Here is a 20,942-nt window from a genome sequence, read left to right on the forward strand (position 1 = left end):
TATGGAATGGGGATAAGGAATGAAAGAGGAAGCCGCCTGGTAGAATTTTGCACAGAGCATAACTTAATCATAGCTAACACTTGGTTTAAGAATCATGAAAGAAGGTTGTATACTTGGAAGAGGCCTGGAGACATTGGAAGGTTTCAGATAGATTGTATAATGGTAAGACAGAGATTTAGAAACCAGGTTTTGAACTGTATGACATCTCCAGGGGTAGATGTTGTCACTGACCAAAGTTTATTGGTTGTGAACTGTAGTTTTAAACTGAAGAAACTGCAAAAAGGTGGAAATTTAAGGAGATCGGACCTGGGTAAACTGAAAGAACCAGAGATTGTAGAGAGTTTCAGAGAGATCATTAGATAACGATTCAGAAGAACAGGGGAAAGAATTACAGTAGAAAAGAATGGGTAGATTTGAGAGATGAAATAGTGAAGGCAGTGGAGGATCAAGTAGGTAAAAAGACGAGGGCTAGTAGAAATTCTTGGGTAACAGAACACACATTCAATTTAATTGATGAAAGGAGAAAATACAAAAATGCATTAAATGAGGCAGGCAAAAAGGAATACAAACATCTCAAAAATGAGATTGACAGGAAGTGTAAAATGGCTAAGCAGGGGTGGCTAGAGGACAAATTTAAGGATGTAGAGGCATATATCACTCGGGGGTAAGATAGACACCGCCAACAGGAAAATTAAAGAGACCTTTGGCGAAAAGAGAACCACTTGTATAAATATCAAGAGTTCAGACGGATAACCATATTAATCAAAGAAGGGAAAGCAGAAAGGTGGAACGAGTATGTAGAGGGTCTATACAAGGGTGTGTACTTGAGGGCAATATTATGGAAATGGAAGAGCATGTAGGTGAAGATGAAATGGGAGATAGGATACTGAGTGAAGAATTTGACAGAGCACTGAAAGAAAGTCGAAACAAAGCCCCGGAAGTAGACAACATTCCATTAGAGCTACTGATAGCCTCGGGAGAGCCAGCCCTAACAAAACTCTATCGTCTGGTGAGCAAGATGTATGAGACAGGCGAAATACCCTCAGACTTCAAGAAGAATATACAAATTCCAATCCCAAAGAAAGCAGGTGTTGACAGCTGTGAAAATTACCGAACTATCAGTTTAGTAAGTCACGACTGCAAAGTACTGACATGGATTCTTTACAGACGAATGGAAAAACTGGTGGAAACCAACCTTGGGGAAGATCAGTTCAGATTCCGTATAAATGTTGGAACATGTGAGGCAATACTGATCCTATGACTTATCTTAGAAGATAGATTAAGGAAGGGCAAACCTACGTTTCTAGAATTTGTAGATTTAGAGAAAGCTTTTGACAATGTTGACTGGAATACTCTCTTTCAAATTCTGAAGGTGGCAGGGGTCAAATACAGGGAGCAAAAGGCTATTTACAATTTGTACAGAAAGTAGATGGCAGTTACAAGAGTCGAGGGGCCATGAAAGAGAAGCAGTGGTTGGGAAGAGAATGAGGCAGGATTGTAGCCTATCCCTGATGTCATTCAATCTATACATGGAGCAAGCAGTAAATGGAAAAAAAAAAGAAAAATTTGGAGTAGGTATTAAAATCTGTGGAGAAGGAATAAAAACCTTGAGGTTTGCCAAGGACATTGTACTTCTGTCAGAGACAGCAAAGGACCTGGAAGAGCAGTTGAACGGAATGGACACTGTCTTTGAAAGGCGGCCATAAGATGAACATCAACAAAAGCAAAATGAGGATAATGGAATGTAGTCGAATGAAATCAGGTGATGCTGAGGCAATTGGCTCAGGAAATGAGACACTTTGAGTAGTAGATGTGTTTTCCTATTTTGGGAGCAAAATAACTGATGATGGGTGAAGTAGGGAGGATATAAAATGTAGACTGGCTATGGCAAGGAACGCATTTCGGAAGAAGAGAGATTTGTTAACATCGAGTATGGATTTAGGTGTCAGGAAGTCTTTTTTGAGATTATTTGTATGGTGTGTAGCTATGTACAGATGTGGAAACATGGACGATGAATAGTTTACACAAGAAGGTAATAGAAGCCTTCAAAAGGTGGTGCTACAGAAGAATGCTGAAGATTAGATGGGTCTGTCACATAACTAATGAGGAGGTACACAATAGAATTGGGGAGGAAGAGGAATTTGTGGCATGACGTGACTAGAAGGAGGGATCACTTGGTAGGACATGTTCTGGGGCATCAAGGGATCACCAGTTTAGTATTGGAGAGAAGCATGCTGAGGATTATAGGGATAAAAATCGTTGTATAGGGTATAGGGTAAAAATCGTTGAGGGAGACCAACTGATGAATACAATAAGCAGATTTAGAAGGATATAGGTTGCAGTAGTTACTCAGAGGTGAAGAAGCTTGCACAGGATAGAGTAGCATGGAGATATACATCAAACCAGTCTGGACTGTGGACCACAACAACAGTAGAACAAACATTTTATTGACGGTCAACTGTAGTGTTGGTTTATACAACTCTTCCCTGCCAATACCCTTCTTTCAAGAGGTCTTCTGAAATCAGTGAAGGTATTTTAAATCTGTGTTGTGACTCCAAGAAAATGCAATTTTTGTCACCAAATGTGTTTCTTTTTATTAAAATACAATAATAACAGTAGTCTTAATGAAACACATGTTCTATTTGGCTTGCTTTCTCCATCTACAAACAGTTAATTACAGAAGATGATGTTGGTAGTCATAATTTTTGCTCACATAGGAGAGGAATACAGGAATCCTAATTTTTTTTTGTCAACTGATGTCTTTAATTACACTTGAGATTTCAGAATTTGTCAGTGCAAAATGCTAAAAGTTGGCTGAAAATATTACGGAATTTCGCTTGGGGATACTTGTGGCAACCCTGGGATAGTTAGCTGTAAAGGAGTATGATATTTATATGCAGACCAGGATTCAAGATAAAGCAAGTTATTTTGACCAGCTGTTGGCCAAAAGCAGTGCCCATACCATAATTGTAGTTCTGTTATGCTTATTTTTCCCACTTTTGCTTGCTGTGACGTAAGTGTTTCGTACTGCCCTTGAAAAATCGTGCATATGTGAAAGATCATAGGGGGCACAGCATCTCCAACTCCTCACAGTGCAATAAAAAACTTTCCAGCTATTTGCCATCCAGAGTGACAGTTGACATAATTGTATACGAATGTGCTAAGGCATTGATGTTAGTTGATCTTGATGCAACTCTCGTACCTCTTAATTCCAGGGTTCCTTCGTATGCATTTCCCCTTCAGATCCTGATTGGCTCAAGTGGAAAACAAATTCCTTATTGAATGATGCAATTAGTTTGCTTATCACATTTACAGATTTTCGGACCGATATTATAGTTTGCTGTGCATAGTCAAGTTGACTCTTTTTTGAAATTTCTTTATCTTATGACTCCCAATTCTGTAGCAGTGTTTGAAATTATGCAACCATCCACTGCTTCCCTGGAAATCCCTATAATCTATGTTTCATGCTGTTTGATGTGCATAACTTAGTAGGTCACCGTCATGCACAGCCTGTAAATTGTATTGAGCATCCTTGAAACAGGAAAACACCAGTTTTTGTAGCAAGTGTGCCTTTTTCTCCCTTGAATATTCACAGTTTTTGTTATGCTCTACACTGTCACATTGCTGTGGACTTATTCGGAATCTGTTCATAATTGTTTTTTTAATGTGCTTCGAATGATCTTCCGTGTACTTAATTATGTTTAGTACCCGCTCCTTGGACAATGATTGTCTTTTACTGCATTTCAATGAAGATAGGATTTGTGGTTCTCTGTCCGACAAGGATGATGGACTACATGGGTTGACACCTGTTTCAGTATCACTTTCACTTGCTAAGCACATATAGTCATCATCGTACTCCTCATATATGAGAGGCTGTCGAAAAGCTGCTAGCACGAGATAGTTAGTGTAATGTCTCATACAAACACCACCACCTACTTTTATGGTGACCCTTTGTGGGTATGCAAGTCAAATTTCATGGCTCCAGCTTCATTACTATCGCTGCTAGGATACGTTGTATACCATAGCATAAGCAAAATGGCGAATATCAAGAGAACCAAGAACTGTGTTGTGATTGAATATCTTCATTTGAAGGGAATGATGCCTAAGTAATTTGCGGGATACACTTGAGGACAGTGCTCTGTCTTACGCAACAGTGAAAAACTGGCTGTCTGACTTCAAACACGGAGGAACGAGCATGGAAGATGCGCCAAGGAGCGGAAGCCCTGTCACTGTTGCCACTGATGAAACAGTGACTGCAATTCACGATATGATTTTGCAGGTTCATTGAACAGTGTTGCAGCACGTTGAAACCACACTTGGAATCTCCCATGATATTGTTGTGGATATTTTTGGAATGCGGTAAGTTTCATCTCTGTGGGTCCTGAGAGACTTGAATGCAGATCAGAGATGTGAGCGTGTGCAGTGTTGTGAATAAGTTGTCTGCCAATTTGAAAGGGATGAAGATGAATTTCTTGCAAGGTATGTGATAATGGACAAAACGTGGGTTCACCACTTTCATCCTGAGACAGAAAAACAGTCACAACAATGGAAACATCCTTCATCCTGTACCCCAAAAAAATTCTGGATGCAAAAATCAGGCGGTAAAGTGATGGCATCGCTCATCTGGTATGCAGAAGGGGTAATTATGATGGATTACTTGCAAAAGGGTGTAAGTATCAATGCATCACAGTATTCCACCCTCCTGCACCATTTGAAAGGAGAGAAAAAGAAAAAAAGTTGCGGAAAATTGGTGCACGGAATTCTTTTGCATCAACAACACACCGGCACACAAAGACCTCGCAACTCTTGAAAACCTGTGTGACTGCAGGTTTGAATTGTTATGTCATCCACCATATTCTCCAGATTTGGCTCCATCAGACTTTTCTTTTCCCAAACCTAAAAAAGACCTCACAGGAGGACCGTTTTCCAATGATGATGCAGTGATTGATGCTGTGAACGCTTGGTTGGACTCAAAATCAACTTTTATTTGAATGGTTTGCATAATTTATCTGAGTGTGTCTGCAAGTATATTAGTGTACGTGGGTGTTTTATTGAAAAATTAATTGGAATTATGAAATTTCGGTCATTCTTTATTGGGTAGGCTAGAAACTTTTCGACCCCCCCTCGTATGTTGCACGCACAGTTGAGTATACAGGGTGGTCAATTGATTGTGACCAGGCCAAATATCTCATGAAATAAGTGTCAAACACAAAAACTACAAAAAAACGAAACTTGTCTAGCTTGACGGTGGAAACCAGATGGTGCTGTGGTTGGCCCGTTAGATGGCGCTGTCATAGGTCAAATGGATATCAACCTCTCTCTCTTTTTTTTTTTTTTTTTTTTTTTTTTTTTTTTTTTTTTTTATTATTAAAAAAATAGAAACCCCCATTTTTTATTGCATATTCATGTAGTACGTAAAGAAATATGAATGTTTTAGTTTGCCACTTTTTTCGCTTTGTGGTAGATGGCGCTGTAATAGTCACAAACATATGGTTCACAGTTTTAGACGAACAGTTGGTAACAGGTAGGTTTTTTAAATTAAAATACAGAATGTAGGTACATATGAACATTTTATTTCGGTTGTTCCAGTGTGATACATGTACCTTTGTGAACTTATAATTTCTGAGAACGCATGTTGTAACAGCATGATTGCCTGTAAATACCACATTAATGCAATAAAAACTCAAAATGATGTCCATCAGCCTCAATGCATTTGGCAATAAGTGTAACGACATTCCTCTCAACAGCAAGTAGTTCACCTTCCGTAATGTTCGCACTTGCATTGACAATGCGCTGACGCATGTTGTCAGTGGATCACGATAGCAAATATCCTTCAACTTTCCCCACAGAAAGAAATCCTGGGATGTCAGATCCGGTGAATGTGCAGGCCATGGTATGGTGCTTTGACAACCAATCCACCTATCATGAAATATGCTATTCAATACCGCTTCAACTGCACGCGAGCTATGTGCCGGACATCCATCATGCTGGAAGTACATTGCCATTCTGTCATGCAGTGAAACATCTTGTAGTAACATCGGTAGAACATTACGTAGGAAATCAGAATACATTGCACCATTTAGATTGCCATCGATAAAATGGGGGCCAGTTATCCTTTCTGCCATAATGCCGCACCATACATTAACCCGCCAAGGTCGCTGATGTTCCACTTGTCACAGCCATCGTGGATTTTCCATTGCCCAATAGTGCATATTATGCTGGTTTATGTTACCGCTGTTGGTGAACGACGCTTTGTCGTTAAATAGAACGCGTGCAAAAAATCTATCTTTTTCCCATAATTTCTCTTGTGCCCAGTGGCAGAACTGTACATGACGTTCAAAGTCGTTGTCATGCAATTCCTGGTGCATATAAATATGGTACGGGCTCAATTGATGTTGATGTAGCGTTCTCAACACCGACGTTTTTGAGATTCTCGATTCTCGCGCAATATGTCTGCTACTGATGTGCGGATTAACTGTGACAGCAGCTAAAACACCTACTTGAGCGTCATCATTTGTTGCAGGTCATGGTTGACGTTTCACATGTGACTGAACACTTCCTGTTTCCTTAAATAACGTAACTATCCGGCGAACGGTCCGGACACTTCGATGATGTCGTCCACGATACCGAGCAGCATACATAGCACATGCCCATTGGGCATTTTGATCATAATAGCCATACATCAACATGATATCGACCTTTTCTGCAGTTGGTAAACGGTCCATTTTAACATCGGTAATGTATCATGAAGCAAATACCGTCCACACTGGCGGAATGTTGCATGATATCACGTACTTATATGTTTGTGACTATTACAATGCCATCTGTCACAAAGCGAAAAAAGTGGTCCAACTAAAACATTCATATTTTTTTACGTACTACACGAATGTGTAATAAAAATGGGGTTTCCTATTTAAAAAGACGCAGTTGATATCCGTTTGACCTATGGCAGTGCCATCTAGCGAGCCAACCATAGTGCCATCTGGTTTACCCCTTCAAGCTAGACAAGTTTCGTTCTTTGTAATTTTTTCGTTTGATGCTTATTTCGTGAGATATTTGGCCCACTCACTATCAACGGACGACCCTGTATATGAGATCACACTTTCCAGTGGCTCATCTTGCAGAAAAGCTAATCTTTCATCTACCACTTCTTTGTCACTCTTCAAAATTTCTTAGTTTCCTTTTTGATGGAATGTCAACTTAGGCAACTGTTGTTGTAGGTATAATGCAAAATTTGCTTTGTTTATCTTTGCCTTTGCTCTGCTTTGTATCAATACTAGTATCTCTGTAGTACTGTTGTGAATTACTTATCAACTGTGTTCTGTAGCATCATGCTGTGCTCACCATTGGATATCTCCAGTCCCACCCCGTTACCATTAGCAGCCGGTATTGTGGTTGCTGGTAGACAATATGTGGGGCATCGAATGTTGTAAACGTCATTGGCCTTTTGTGACGTCCCATTCAAGAAGTTCCTTGTTAATTTTGTTTGTTTCACCAATAGAAGACATCAAATGAATATTGATGAGGTTAAACCCAAATAGCAAATTGTCAAATGTACAATAAAAATAATTCACAATGACATATTACTTGCTAAAAGAAAACGAAGATGTGTAACAAATAAGCAACAAAATGATAAGAAAATTGTTGATAAATTTCCTGCTGCTGTTTCTCTGTCTATGTTCTTGTACTGCCACTTGTTATTTCAAAAATTATTGTGTTAGTAGTAAAATAAATCCTCAGTTCATGTTATCATGTTAACATGTAGGTGCTCATTGTGGGACATCATCAGCTGAAGAAATCGTAAAAACCACTTGATGAAGCAAATCATTTTTCATACTGTACCTCCAGTTATAAATACAGCATATTTTTCCCATCAAACCTAATTTTTTGTGTTGTTTGTTTGTAGTAAGAGTACAGTTAAATATTCCATTTGGGAAATGATATAAACAGTGCAACAGAAGAGAAAGAGTGTTAATGAAATTTATTGTATTTCAGATAGAAGAAATGCTAAAGGAAGTTAAAGTGAAAGCAAAATACGTGAAATTATTAAGTAATTGGTTTGAGAATTTGAAATGTAGTTTGGAACAGATTGAAGAATCAGAAAAGTATGATGTAAGTAAGATCATAATTTCGTTTTATTTCATGCTTTTGTCTTCTTTTGTATTTTGTAATGGTCGTATGTGTACCAAAACATCACATTTTTCTTGACACATTTATAGAATTGTTCATGACTGTGCATGCATGCATGCTTAAATAACAATAATTTTTCATAGTATTTTCAAGATAAAATTGTTAATTAAAGTTTTTGATATTTATTTCCTGAGTTTGTTATTGGAGTTTGGAAAAGTACCAGAGATGAAGTGAGGTGTAGTGCTCTCTTAAACTGTAGTGTGCTGTGAGCTACAAGGGTCCCTCGCCAATTCGTGAACAAATCAGAAAACTCAACCAGTACATATTGACTGTGTACAGATTTGGTGAATCTGGGCTTCTGAGCAGGAGGCTTGTTAGCACTGGAAGCCCTTAACGCCTCCAAACTCTGGATTTATCCCATAATATTCTTCTGGGTTGTGTAGTTGTGTACCATTGTATCAGCTGCTACATCATTTTATAACATAATATGGCCTACAACTCTCAAGAATTTTATTTTATGTAAGCTGCTAATGGGTGAAGAAGCCTGTTAACTTAACTTTGAACATGATTTAGTTACCTTTGTTTAACATATCGGTTCCCAAAGCAGTCATTAGTGGAAAGTGGGAGACCTCACATGAAATATTTCCATGCTGCTGTGAATAGTTTCAGAACACGTGTGAAGGGTTTGGAAGCATTAGCACTGGAAACATACTGATTCTACACACATCAAAAAAAGTTTTACATCACCCTGGTTCCCAGAACTCCTGAAGATAGACGTTGACAGTGGATATATTGTCACAGACACAGTCCCTTTGACTGTGCAGAGCTGTCACTAAACCCTCCCAAAGATGTAAACAACCATGCATGAGCAGTGCCTATTAGACGGAGGGGATCCAACAGCCGATCAGTTCCAGTCATTCCACCAGGAAGGAGGTACACGGCTCATGTTGTCTGTAGTTCACCCATGCCTAGACAGTCAATACCGCAGTTTGATCATGTCTCCATTGTCACTTTGTGCCAGAAAGGGCTCTCAACAAGGGAAGTGTCCTGGTGTCTTGGAGTGAACCAAAGCGATGTTGTTCGAATATGGAGGAGATACAGAGAGACAGGACCTGTCAATGACATGCCTTGCTCAGGCTGCCCAAGGGCTACTACTGCAGTGGATGATGGCTACCTACTGATTATGGCTTGGAGAAATACTGATAGCAATGCCACCACATTGAATAATGCTTTTCGTGCAGCCAGAGGTTGTTGTTTTATGACTCAAAATGTGTGCAATAGACTGCATGATGCACAACTTCACTCCCAACGTCCATAGCGAGGTCCACCTTCGCAACCACTACACCATGCAGCGCGGTACAGATGGGTCCAACAACATGCCGAATGGACTGCTCAGTATTGGCATCATGTTCTCTTCACGGATGAGTGTCACATATGCCTTCAACCAGACAATCGTCGGAGATGTGTTTGGAGGCAACCTGGTCAGGCTGAATGCCTTTAGACACACTGTCCAGTGAGTGCAGCAAGGTGGAGGGTCCCTGATGTTTTGGGGTGGCATTATGTGGGGCTGACATACCCTGCTGGTGATCATGAAAGGCGCAGTAACGGTTGTACGGTATGTGACGCCATCCTCCAACCTATAGTGCAACCATATCGACAGCATATTGGTGACACATTCGTCTTCATGGATGACAATTCGCGCCCTCATCGTGCACGTCTTGTGAATTACTTCCTTCAGGATAACGACATCGCTCGAGTGGAGTGGCCAATATGTTTTCCAGGCATGAACCCTATCAATCCTGCCTGGGATAGATTGAAAAGGGCTGTTTATGGACGGCATAACCCACCAACCACTCTGAGGAATCTACGCGGAATTGCCATTGAGGAGTGGGACAATCTGAACCAACAGTGCCTTGATGAACTTGTGGATAGTATGCCTTGACGAATACAGGAATGCATCAATACAAGAGGACATGCTACGCTACTGGGTATTAGAGGTACTGGTTTGTACAGCTATCTGGACCACCACCTCTGAAGGTTTCTCTGTATGGTGGTACAACATGCAATGTGTGGTTTTCATGAGCAATGAAAAGGGTGGAAATGGTATTTATAGTGATCTCTATTACAATTTTCTGTTCAGGTTCCGGAATTCTCGGAGCCGAGGTGATGCAAAACTTTTTTTGATGTGTGTATATCAGCTGACATCCCTGTGCTTGGACATTGGCCCACTCCTATGGCATGAACTTAGTGAAGATGGGCTAAAGCTTGAGTGGTCATCTAAGTCCACACAAAACTTACTCAAGTAGTCGCTGTAAAACATTAGTTTGTATCCAATGAAATTGTGAGTAGAAACAGTCTCTCTGATATAATTTCACAATTCCACTAACAGTTTTGACTTTTAATATATTTTAATGCTCAAAATGTGGGGATACTGGGAGATAAAGATCTCTCTCTCTGTCTCTCTCTCATTTTTACTTTCTATGGACTAAAACAAGTCCAAGCTATAAACGCGCTTTGTTGCTGACTCCTCAACACTATTTTGAAGAGCTTTAAAGTAGCATCTCTGGTCGTTGTAAGAGAATTTTTCTTTTGTGTTGTCATTTGATTTGTGTTTTAGCACAATTTTTATAAAATAGTTGGATGTGTTGGACAGTTCTAGAGAGAAATCCTGTCAGAACTGGATCGAGTGGATCATATTTTAATGAGGAATTTTACCCATTTGACCACAATTTTGCTTATTTTTTCTACATTTAAGGAAAATGTTTCCTGGTTTGGTGTGACCCGCCACAAATTCATCTTCCGTGTCAACTTCTTCATCTCAGAGTAGCACTTGTGGCCTATATCCTCAATTATATGTTGGATATATTCCAATCTCTACCTTCCTCTACAATTTTACCCTCTGCGGCTACCTTTAGTACCATGTAAGTTATTCCCTGATGTCTTAACAGATTTCCTACCGTACTGTCCCTTCTTCTTGTCTGTCTTTTCCACATATTCTTTCCCTCGCTGATTCTCCAAAGAACCTCCTCATTTCTGAACTTATCAGTATATCTAATTTGCAACATTCTTCTGTAGCGGCATGTCTCAAATTCTTTGTTTCTTTTTTTCCGCTTTTCCCACAGTCTGTGTTCACTAATTGTTCACTAACATACAATGCTATACCCCAAACATACATTCTCGAGAATTTCTTCCTCAAATTAAGGCCTGTGTTTGAAATTAGTAGACTTATTGTGGCCAGAAATTCCCATTTTGCTACTGTTAGTCAGGTTTTTATAATCTCGTTGCTGTGTCTGTTGTGGGTTATTTTGTTGCCAGGTAGCAGAATTCTGTAAATCCATCTACTTCTTTATCACCAATCCTGGTGTTAAGTTTCGTGTTGTTCTCATTTTTGCTACTTCTTGTTACTTTCGTCTTTCTTCGATTAACTCTCAGCCCATATTCTAAATTAACTCTCAGCCCATATTCTGTACACATTAGACTTCATTCCATTCAGAAAATCCTGTACTTATTGTTCACTTTCAGTGAGGATAGCAATGTCATCAGCGAATCTTATCATTGATATCCTTTCACCTTGAATTTTCATTACACTCTTGAACCTTTCTTTTATTTCTGTCATTGCTTCTTCAATGTATAGATTGAACAGTAGGGGCGAAAGACTACATCTCTGTCTTGCACCCTTCTTAATCTGAGCATTGCATTCTTGGTTTTCCACTCTTATTGTTCCCTCTTGGCTCTTGTACATATTGCACGTTACCCGTCTTTCCCTACATCATACCACTATTTTTCTCAGTAGAATAAAAAGCATAATTGCTACTCACCATATAGCAGAGCTGCTGAGTCACAGATAGATACAACAAAAAGACTCAAACAAAGCTTTCGGGCTAACAGGCCCTCATCCGAATTTCTTGATGCAATAATTTACCAACAGCCGTATGTATTGTAGAAATGTAATCAATGAATCTGAACCAGGTGAGGGGCTTTGGATGTTTAGGAAGGATTCCTCTCCCCCACCCTCCGTATAATCTCCCAACTGCACCAGCTGCCCTACCCTCTCTCCACACTACATGCTCCCTAGCAACATTTCACTGTCCCCCACCCCTATCCTGCCGTACCTCCCCCTCCTAGCCCCAACCCCCTCCTTACCCCCACCCAGTTGCCTCTCCCATCATGCACTACTGATGCTGCTTGTAATTCAGAAAATCCTGTACTTATTGTTCACTTTCAGTGAGGATAGCAATGTCATCAGCGAATCTTATCATTGATATCCTTTCACCTTGAATTTTCATTACACTCTTGAACCTTTCTTTTATTTCTGTCATTGCTTCTTCAATGTATAGATTGAACAGTAGGGGCGAAAGACTACATCTCTGTCTTGCACCCTTCTTAATCTGAGCATTGCATTCTTGGTTTTCCACTCTTATTGTTCCCTCTTGGCTCTTGTACATATTGCACGTTACCCGTCTTTCCCTACATCATACCACTATTTTTCTCAGTAGAATAAAAAGCATAATTGCTACTCACCATATAGCAGAGCTGCTGAGTCACAGATAGATACAACAAAAAGACTCAAACAAAGCTTTCGGGCTAACAGGCCCTCATCCGAATTTCTTGATGCAATAATTTACCAACAGCCGTATGTATTGTAGAAATGTAATCAATGAATCTGAACCAGGTGAGGGGCTTTGGATGTTTAGGAAGGATTCCTCTCCCCCACCCTCCGTATAATCTCCCAACTGCACCAGCTGCCCTACCCTCTCTCCACACTACATGCTCCCTAGCAACATTTCACTGTCCCCCACCCCTATCCTGCCGTACCTCCCCCTCCTAGCCCCAACCCCCTCCTTACCCCCACCCAGTTGCCTCTCCCATCATGCACTACTGATGCTGCTTGTAATGTGGCTTCAGCTGCCAGAGACTGTGGTCACGCGTGTGAGAGTTGCATTTGCATGGGTGTGTGTGCATGTCTGGCGTCCATTTTTGATAAAGGCCTTGTTGGTCGAAAGCTTATTTTGTGACAGTCTTTTTGTTGTGCCTATCTGCGACTCAGCATCTCTGCTATATGGTGAGTAGCAACTATGCTTTTCATAATATTGTTACATTGCATCCTCGATTTTCCTTTGTTTGATTACTATTTGTTTTACTTGCAGCTGTTTAAAGTGTGCTATTAGGTCTCAACCTAACCACATTCTTGGTCACGTGTCCTGTGCTGTAATTGGCTGACAGAAGCAAGTCAAGCAGATGCCATGTTGATTTCAGTGTCTGTGTATTTGGTGGTTTTCATATTTGTTTGTGACCACTACAAAAATATGCAGTTTCAGTGATACATTGCATTAAATATCTGTCCAAAAGTGTCATTTCTTTGTCCAGTGTGTTGTGCTCAGGTATCAGGAAATGTGACGTTGGTCTCTAAAACTCTTAATAAATATGACCATACTCAACATTATGATATATGGCTGTTCATTAAGTTTATATGTGAAGTAGACTGAATCATCATCCTGTTGGGCTCATGAGAATGTGTGTGGAAGTTTTGTGATAAATCTGTTAAAAAAATATACTCTGTACTTTGGAGCCTTTCTGGCCAGACTTCGAATGATACAAATAAAATACACATGGTTTTGTCAAACATAGAAAGTATTAATTAACAGTTTCAATAGGAATGTTTTCAGTATACAGGGTCATTAAACCCTAATCTTCTACATCTATGTCAATGTCCTACAGTTGATGTACATTGGCATGTTGAAGCAATACCTCCACTTCATCAGTTGCCACAAGCTAGCCACCGTTGGTTGTTGCATCTGGAGGGATGAGCAGTTCCTCTCCAAATATATCTAGGGTCTCACTGAGGCCTTCACAGATGGAAATTACCCTCCCAACCTTGTGTTGAAAAAGCTCTCACTTGCCTTGTCTCTCCAACCACCTACCTCCCCCTACATACCTGCCATTTGGCCAGAAAGCAGAATGCCTCTCATGACTCAGTACCACCCAGCTATGGAGTGAATCACTTTCTCTTCCAGGGTTTTGACTAGCTCTTCTCGTATCCTGAAATTAAGACTATCCTAACCACTATCCTCTCCACCTCTCCCATAATGTACTGTGCCACCCACTGAACTATTGCAATATCCTTGTCGGTCCGTACTCCACCCCTGCGCCATACCTCTTGGCACATGGGACGTATCCCTCTGATAGACCTGGATGCAAGACCTGTCCCATACATTCTCCCATGACCACCTTCTCCAGCCCAGTCAGAGGCTTCTTCTATCCCATCGAAGGCAGGGCTACAAACTGAACTGCAACAACTGTGGTGCTTTTTACATGGGCATGATAGCTGTCTGTCTGCATGAATGGCCACTGCCAAACTGTGGCCAAGAGAGAGCCAGATAATCCATTTGCTGAGCATACTGCCTGGCACAGTGTGCTTCACTTCTGTGATTGCTTCACAGCCTGTGCCATCTGGATCCTTCACACCAACACCAGCTTTTCTGAATTGCGCAGGTGGAAACTCTCCCTGCGATATATCCTATGTTCACATAAACCCTCTGGCTTCAACCTTTGCTAGTCCCTATCCTCCATCTGTCTGTCCCCTTTCCTACTCCCAGTCCAGCTCTACACAACCTTCTAGTCTGACCACAAACTCACTAGTCTTTTTCTTTATCTCTATTTGTCTCCTTTACTATTCCCCCTTCCCCTTCCCTATGCCTCACTACTGAGAGTCTGCATTCCCCAACAAGCAGCACTTCACCTTCCCCCACTCCTACTATCTATCCTGTCCCCTCCACTCCCCATGCCTCCTGCTTACCCCACCAACCATTCCAGGTTGCTGCTGCCACCAGGAGCAGACATAGCCTGCTGTCCAGCAGCAGCAGCTGGAGACAGTGATTTTGGGAAAAGGCATTTTGGATGAAAGCTAAAATGTATACCACTGTGTTCTTTGTGCGTGTCTGTGACTATCTCCTGTATATATGGTGAGCAGCAATCTATCCTTTTCATTATAATCTAAATAACACAACATGTATTTATAAGATACACATTGATGAGAAGTAAGTCACTGAGTCATGTAAACTGCAGTGAAGCCATTGTTCCTTTGAAACAGATTTTGCAAACAGTGAAATGAACAGCATGGAATCAATTCTTCTTGATGTGGCACAAAAAAATTCTGGACACAATGTAGTTGGTGCAAATAACTTCTTGTGGTGTAGAGATCACTCTTCTTCCAAATTTTTGTTTTAAAAATTAATTAACACAAGGTGAGATGTCTCATAATTAAGGAAAGAAGTTCTCACTCTTAAGTCTCATGGAGCATCATGAAACAAACAACTGCTGATGCCTTTGGTGGCTGGGGCACAAACTATTTGACAGCTATGATGTACAGTGGATGACTGTCTCATTTGCTGCATCAGCCACTCTAGGGAGAAGAGGAGGATCATTCAGATATCTTGTTGGTAAATGAACTCGACATCTGGAGTGCATTCTTCTTCAGTCAGGGTATGAGTCTGTTTTGGATAGTTATACTTTTGTTTGAGGCTGTGGCCGGTTTTGAGACACAAGTGTAAGCAGCATTTCTGGAAATAAATATGCTGGTTTTATCCTGTTAATTGAGACAGTAGTATTGTTACCTTTTAGAACCATGTCCAGTGTTCATTCCCTTCTTTTGATCACCCAAAGTGGGCCTTCCTTAGTTTGTAGAGATGGTTTGACACAGTCTGTATGCAAAATATCATGCATGCATTTTTACAGGTTACAATGCATGAAAGTAGGTGCTGTTTGTGTTTGGAGGCTTGGTGTGGGCAAATGGATGCAGAGTGGTTCCTCATGCAACATGATATCTTATGAATCTTAGTCCATTAGCTGTGAAGAGCTCATATTGATGAGTTTGCTTGGCAGCTGAAGTGTCTTGCCACATGTGAGCTCCACTGACAATGAGTCTATGTCTGATCTGTAGATAGTGCGAAGGCCAAGTAAGGCCGTAGATAATACAGTTGTCTAGCTGGTAGTGTTGCTCATTAATGCAACCTGTAGAGATCAGTGCCATCATTCGCTCATACCATTGCTCACCAGGTGGTAACTGGTTGTCTGGTAATGTAGTGTGCCACAGAATTTGCTGAGTTGGTTAAATGACTCTGACTAGAATTGTTGGTCACAGTCCATAGTAATCTATAGCAGACAGCCAAAGTGAGAAACCCAATTTGAAGTTAAGGCAAAGGCTAGCGTCTTCACAATATTCTGTCGACTGCTATAGCTTTAGGCCGGTGGGTAAAATGATCAGTGGCAGTAAATAGAGGACACTGAGTATTAGGAGGAAGTGAACCCAGAACAGCAATGTGCACATGCTCGAAGCGCATGGATGTGTCTGGAAATTCTCCAGGGGCACATTCACATGATAGGCTATTTTACTGTGCTGACAATGAAAGCACGTGCGAACTTACTCTTGATGGTTCTGCAAATCAGAACAGATAAAGTGTTTTGACACCAAGCGAGCTGATTCTCTAACACCACAGTGCCATAGGTTGTGGAGGCTGTCGAAAACAGTCTGTGGAAAGTGGGTCGCATAAATGGGTGTGATCTTCCATTGGAAATGTCACACTATAGATTGATGTCAGAATCAGGAATGTTAACAAGTCGTAATTGAAGGCTGGATGATACATTGAGTGGTAGCTTTTGGAGTTCCTCATCAGATTCTTTTGGATTTGCAAGCAGATCAAAATCAGTAAAATTTGTCACACTGTTACACGTGACAGACAATTGGTAACCAATCTGTTGGTACAGAAAATGTGGTGGCTATTAGTGCTAAATTGAGCAATAAATTCCAGGTGGTTGTACTGCTGTAGTGAACACTTTTTATTGTTCTGACTGAAGTCCTAGATAAGTGGCTTGTGATCAGTAAATATCATGAATTCTCTGGTCACCAGCTATGGCCAGAAACACCTAATTGCTTCATATACTGGCAGAAGCTCAAGACATAACTACTCCATTTCCTTTGAGAAGTGGAGAGCTTACACAAGAAGGAGGCCAGCAGGGTATGCCAAGAGTGCAGCATATGCTAGGCTTTGCTTTGCTGCATTAAAAGCAGAGCTCATCTCATCTGTCCAGTGAATGGATGAATTCTCAGCAGTCTTGAGTCCAGTAAGTCCTGCAGTTAGTGGTTCTTGCAATTCAGCTGAGGGGGCAGATGTCACTAGTAAAAATTCAGCATCGCAAACAATCAGCATAGCTTCTAGTTAGTTTAGTCTCCAGTCCTTATATCTTCATGTTGGCTTCCAGTTACTCTGGTATTGGCAATGATTCCGCAAGCAAATAAGGCCGGGAAAGCTAATCTGAGGCTTGACGAAAATGCACTTAGCAGTCTTCAACATCATCACACCATCCTATTCTAGGCATTTGAAAACCTCCATCAGGTGTTGTTGATGTTTTTGCTGTGGGTGAAGAGGCGAGGATCTCATCCAAGTATGGAAAACATAATGACAGTTTCTGCAGCACAGTCAGTGAACCTCTGCTATTACTGAGCAATATTGCACAAACCAAATGTCAGATAAAGACTTTCGAATAAACTGAATGGAGTAATTATAGCAGTCTTTGGAATGTCTATATTTGCCACAGGAATTAGCGTTTGTTGAGACCAGTATGCTAACGTAGTTGCATAATTGAGAACATAATTGTAGCCTCTTAGTAAAGGTGCTGGATATCTGTCTGGTGTTCTTGCATTCAGCACTCAGTATTCACCACAAGGGTGCCACACACTATGGATTTTGAGTACAGGACGAGAGGTGAAGACCAAGGACTACAAGAAGAGTGAATAACACCTTCCCTGACCATTGAGCTAAATTCTGACTTTTGCATTTGGGAGCTAAATGTCTGGGGTGACACGAAGCTGGCAAACCATTGATATTTTTGATAAAATGGACAGTATTGTCACGTACCTCCTTCGACGTGGCAGGTGGTCAGGTTACGGCTGGAAACTCTCCAGCAATTTGGCATATCTGCTTTGTGCCACTTGAACTAACCTGGTGCTATGAATCACTGCACTGCATTGAAATCAAGAAGCAGAAAGTCCGGTGATACTGTTGGTGAGCTGTGCATTTGCTTCGTCATGTTACAGAAGGTAATAAGCCAGGAAGTTGGCTCCAGTTGTAGGCTCTGTGACACCCACTGCAGTAAAATAACAGATGAAAGGATGACAGAGCCCTAAGTCCACCTCAATATTTTCTGTACCATAAGTGGCTATTGATGAATTGTTAGTGGCAGAAAGGCAGAACAAAGTTGGTGGCCAACAATTATACAGGAAAGTCTATGGATAAATGCATAAATCCGAGCCTATGTCCAAAAGAAATTTCTATTCAATTTTCCAATCACTACTATAGAGATACTGAGAGACTGTATGGCAGTTGGCTAGGACTATGTTTGACTGCCACTGTCATTTGAGTTGGTGCAAGGTGATGTGCACTTGCACCTCTGATTCCCAAATTTCCGGTGAAAGCAAAAACGTACAGGTGACTGCTCTGCATCGCTAGATCTGATGAGTTCATTCTGGAATGTCTGTCTGATCTTCTGCAGTAATGACATCTATCCCTATTGTGATCGCGTTGCGCCAGGATCTCGCTCAATTGACAGTGTGTCCACTTCCTCAGAAGGCAATCATAATCCACCTGCATTACCACTGATAACAAGACACTGTCCCACGAAGTCACTACAGCACTGACTGACTGCAGCATTATTGCATCCTGAATTCTATGAGCCAGAGCAGATCTGCAACAGTGTCGTAGGGAATTTCTGTCTGAGATGCTACTGTGAATTAGACTGAGCTGGAAGATGGCTATTCCTGAGTATATTCCCATGCAGACTTTACTACACAGGTCCCTCAGGTATTGTGACTGCATTCTGTCTTCAATGTCTTCTTGCATTAACATTTGCCATATGCGCTTCTCTTGTGATCTAGACACTCAGTGAATCAACTCTGTCTTCACTTTACAGCATGAATCTTGTACAGGAGATGCTGTGGTGACATTGGCTATTTTGGCTGCATAGTGGTGGTTGAACTAACTGACCACTAGAGCAAATGTTGTAGAATCTGTGGTTATTCCTGCATAATAAAATCTAGCTTCCACTCTTGCAAACTAGAGCACCAGATTGTGAGGTCATTACTTACAAGCTACTCGTTCATGGAAAGCAAGTAATTGAGACTTGTAAACTGCAGTAAAGTGGCTGTTCCGTCGAGGCAGATGACAAAATGAACAGCATGGAAGCAGTTCTTCTTGGCAAGGTGCAGAAGATATCTTGATGTGTCGTGGTTTTCTTGTGGCATAGAAAACTATTTTCTTCAGCACTTTGCTTTCAGAATTAATTAACACAAGGCAGGATGTGTCTCCACTAAGGCAAAGAAGTTCTTGCTCCAAGTTCCATGAAGCAGGATTAAAAAACCAGTGCCGAAATAAGAACACCTCTGGCGGGTGGCCCTCAAGCTAATTGACAGCTACAATGTACAGCAGGTGACTGTCTTATTTGCTACGATGAGTACCAAGGATTATGTAAATACAGTGTTGTTGACTGTCATGTATACAAGCTGTGTAAATTCATTTGAGGTCTTATATTAGGTCTATAACTAGATAAAATTGATTGAAATTGTTAACTGCTCTGATAACATACATGGTTAAAAAGCAATGTTACATTCCTTCCTGAATTTTCCGAAGTTTAATATAAAAAGTATGTTGGGTTTTGTTTAACAAACCTTGAAAACCATTAAACAATGGAAAATCCATCACACACACACACACACACACACACACATTCACACAAGCACAACTCAGTGGGCAGAGACAGTGGTTTGTGTGTGTGTGTGTGTGTGTGTGTGTGTGTGTGTGTGTGTAGGGGGGTGTGTTTTTGTTTGTTTGTTTGTTTTCTGCTTTAGGAGAAGGCCTTTTGGGTGAAAACTCATTTGTTTAGCAGTCTTTTTGTTGCATTTCTCTGCAGCTCAACATGTTTTCTATATGGTGAATAGCAATCTGCCCTTTTCATAACACTGCCTAAAGTGCGTGTCATTTACGACGGCGGCCGAGTTTAGGTTCATTCTGCGCATCTGACGTCACAAAACACAGGCAGCCAATGAACAGAGAACGACGTTGCCAGAGCTCGACTGCAGTGCAGAGCACGGACGAGTGTCTTCAGTTTTAGAAACGTTCAGTCATAAATAAAGTAATTGAACAAAAGCAATGCCTTGATAGCACACTTTCTTTTATAGAAAGTTTGGAAAAAGCATTCTTTATACCACTTGCTTCATATTCTATTAATTAATTAAACCAAACAAGCAATAAGCCTCTTAATTCCGGCGATAGCAAGGAAAGGTGCTTGTATCATACTCACTAACCGCTTTTTCGCAATAAAGAACAGCGGTAATTGTTTATTTCCTATTGTAATTCGACGAAATGTGAATAATTCATAGTCATACCAACAGTGTTTGTCGGTATTTTGCGTGACATTTTAAAGTGCTTCGTGAATTCAAATGAGTGACGAGCTGTGTTAGCGTAATGGTTAAAGTGTTTAGCTGTGAAGTGAAAGATTCTGAATTCAGACCTTGTTCGGTGCTTAATATTTTTTTAATTTAAAAACAATATCGAAGTACTTTACTTCATGAATTTTATTCGTTTGAATGTAATTTTTTGAAATTTCATGTTGCAACTAAAACCGACCATACGGAAAGTATACGCTATGAACTTTTACCTGTGCAAACTCTTCAAAATTTCGTGCAATGGTTTACTACATCTAATGCTGCACAATAACTGCATTTAACATCGAAACAAAATTATGTCATTTATGGGGGGAAG

At 40.7% G+C, this 20,942-nt stretch overlaps 1 protein-coding gene across 1 annotated transcript in view; it reads left to right on the top strand.

Moving 5' to 3' along the window:
• Positions 1-20,942, top strand: part of LOC126412463 (nucleolar protein 6) — a 141,243-nt gene that overhangs the window by 23,449 nt on the left and 96,852 nt on the right. Inside the window, exon 4 of the mRNA XM_050082074.1 lies at positions 7,996-8,112. Coding sequence (XP_049938031.1) covers positions 7,996-8,112 — 117 coding nt within the window. The remainder of the gene's footprint in view (positions 1-7,995; positions 8,113-20,942) is intronic.

Source organism: Schistocerca serialis, chromosome 7 (genome assembly GCF_023864345.2).
Source record: "Schistocerca serialis cubense isolate TAMUIC-IGC-003099 chromosome 7, iqSchSeri2.2, whole genome shotgun sequence".
In the NCBI taxonomy this organism is placed as follows: Eukaryota; Metazoa; Arthropoda; class Insecta; order Orthoptera; family Acrididae; genus Schistocerca; species Schistocerca serialis.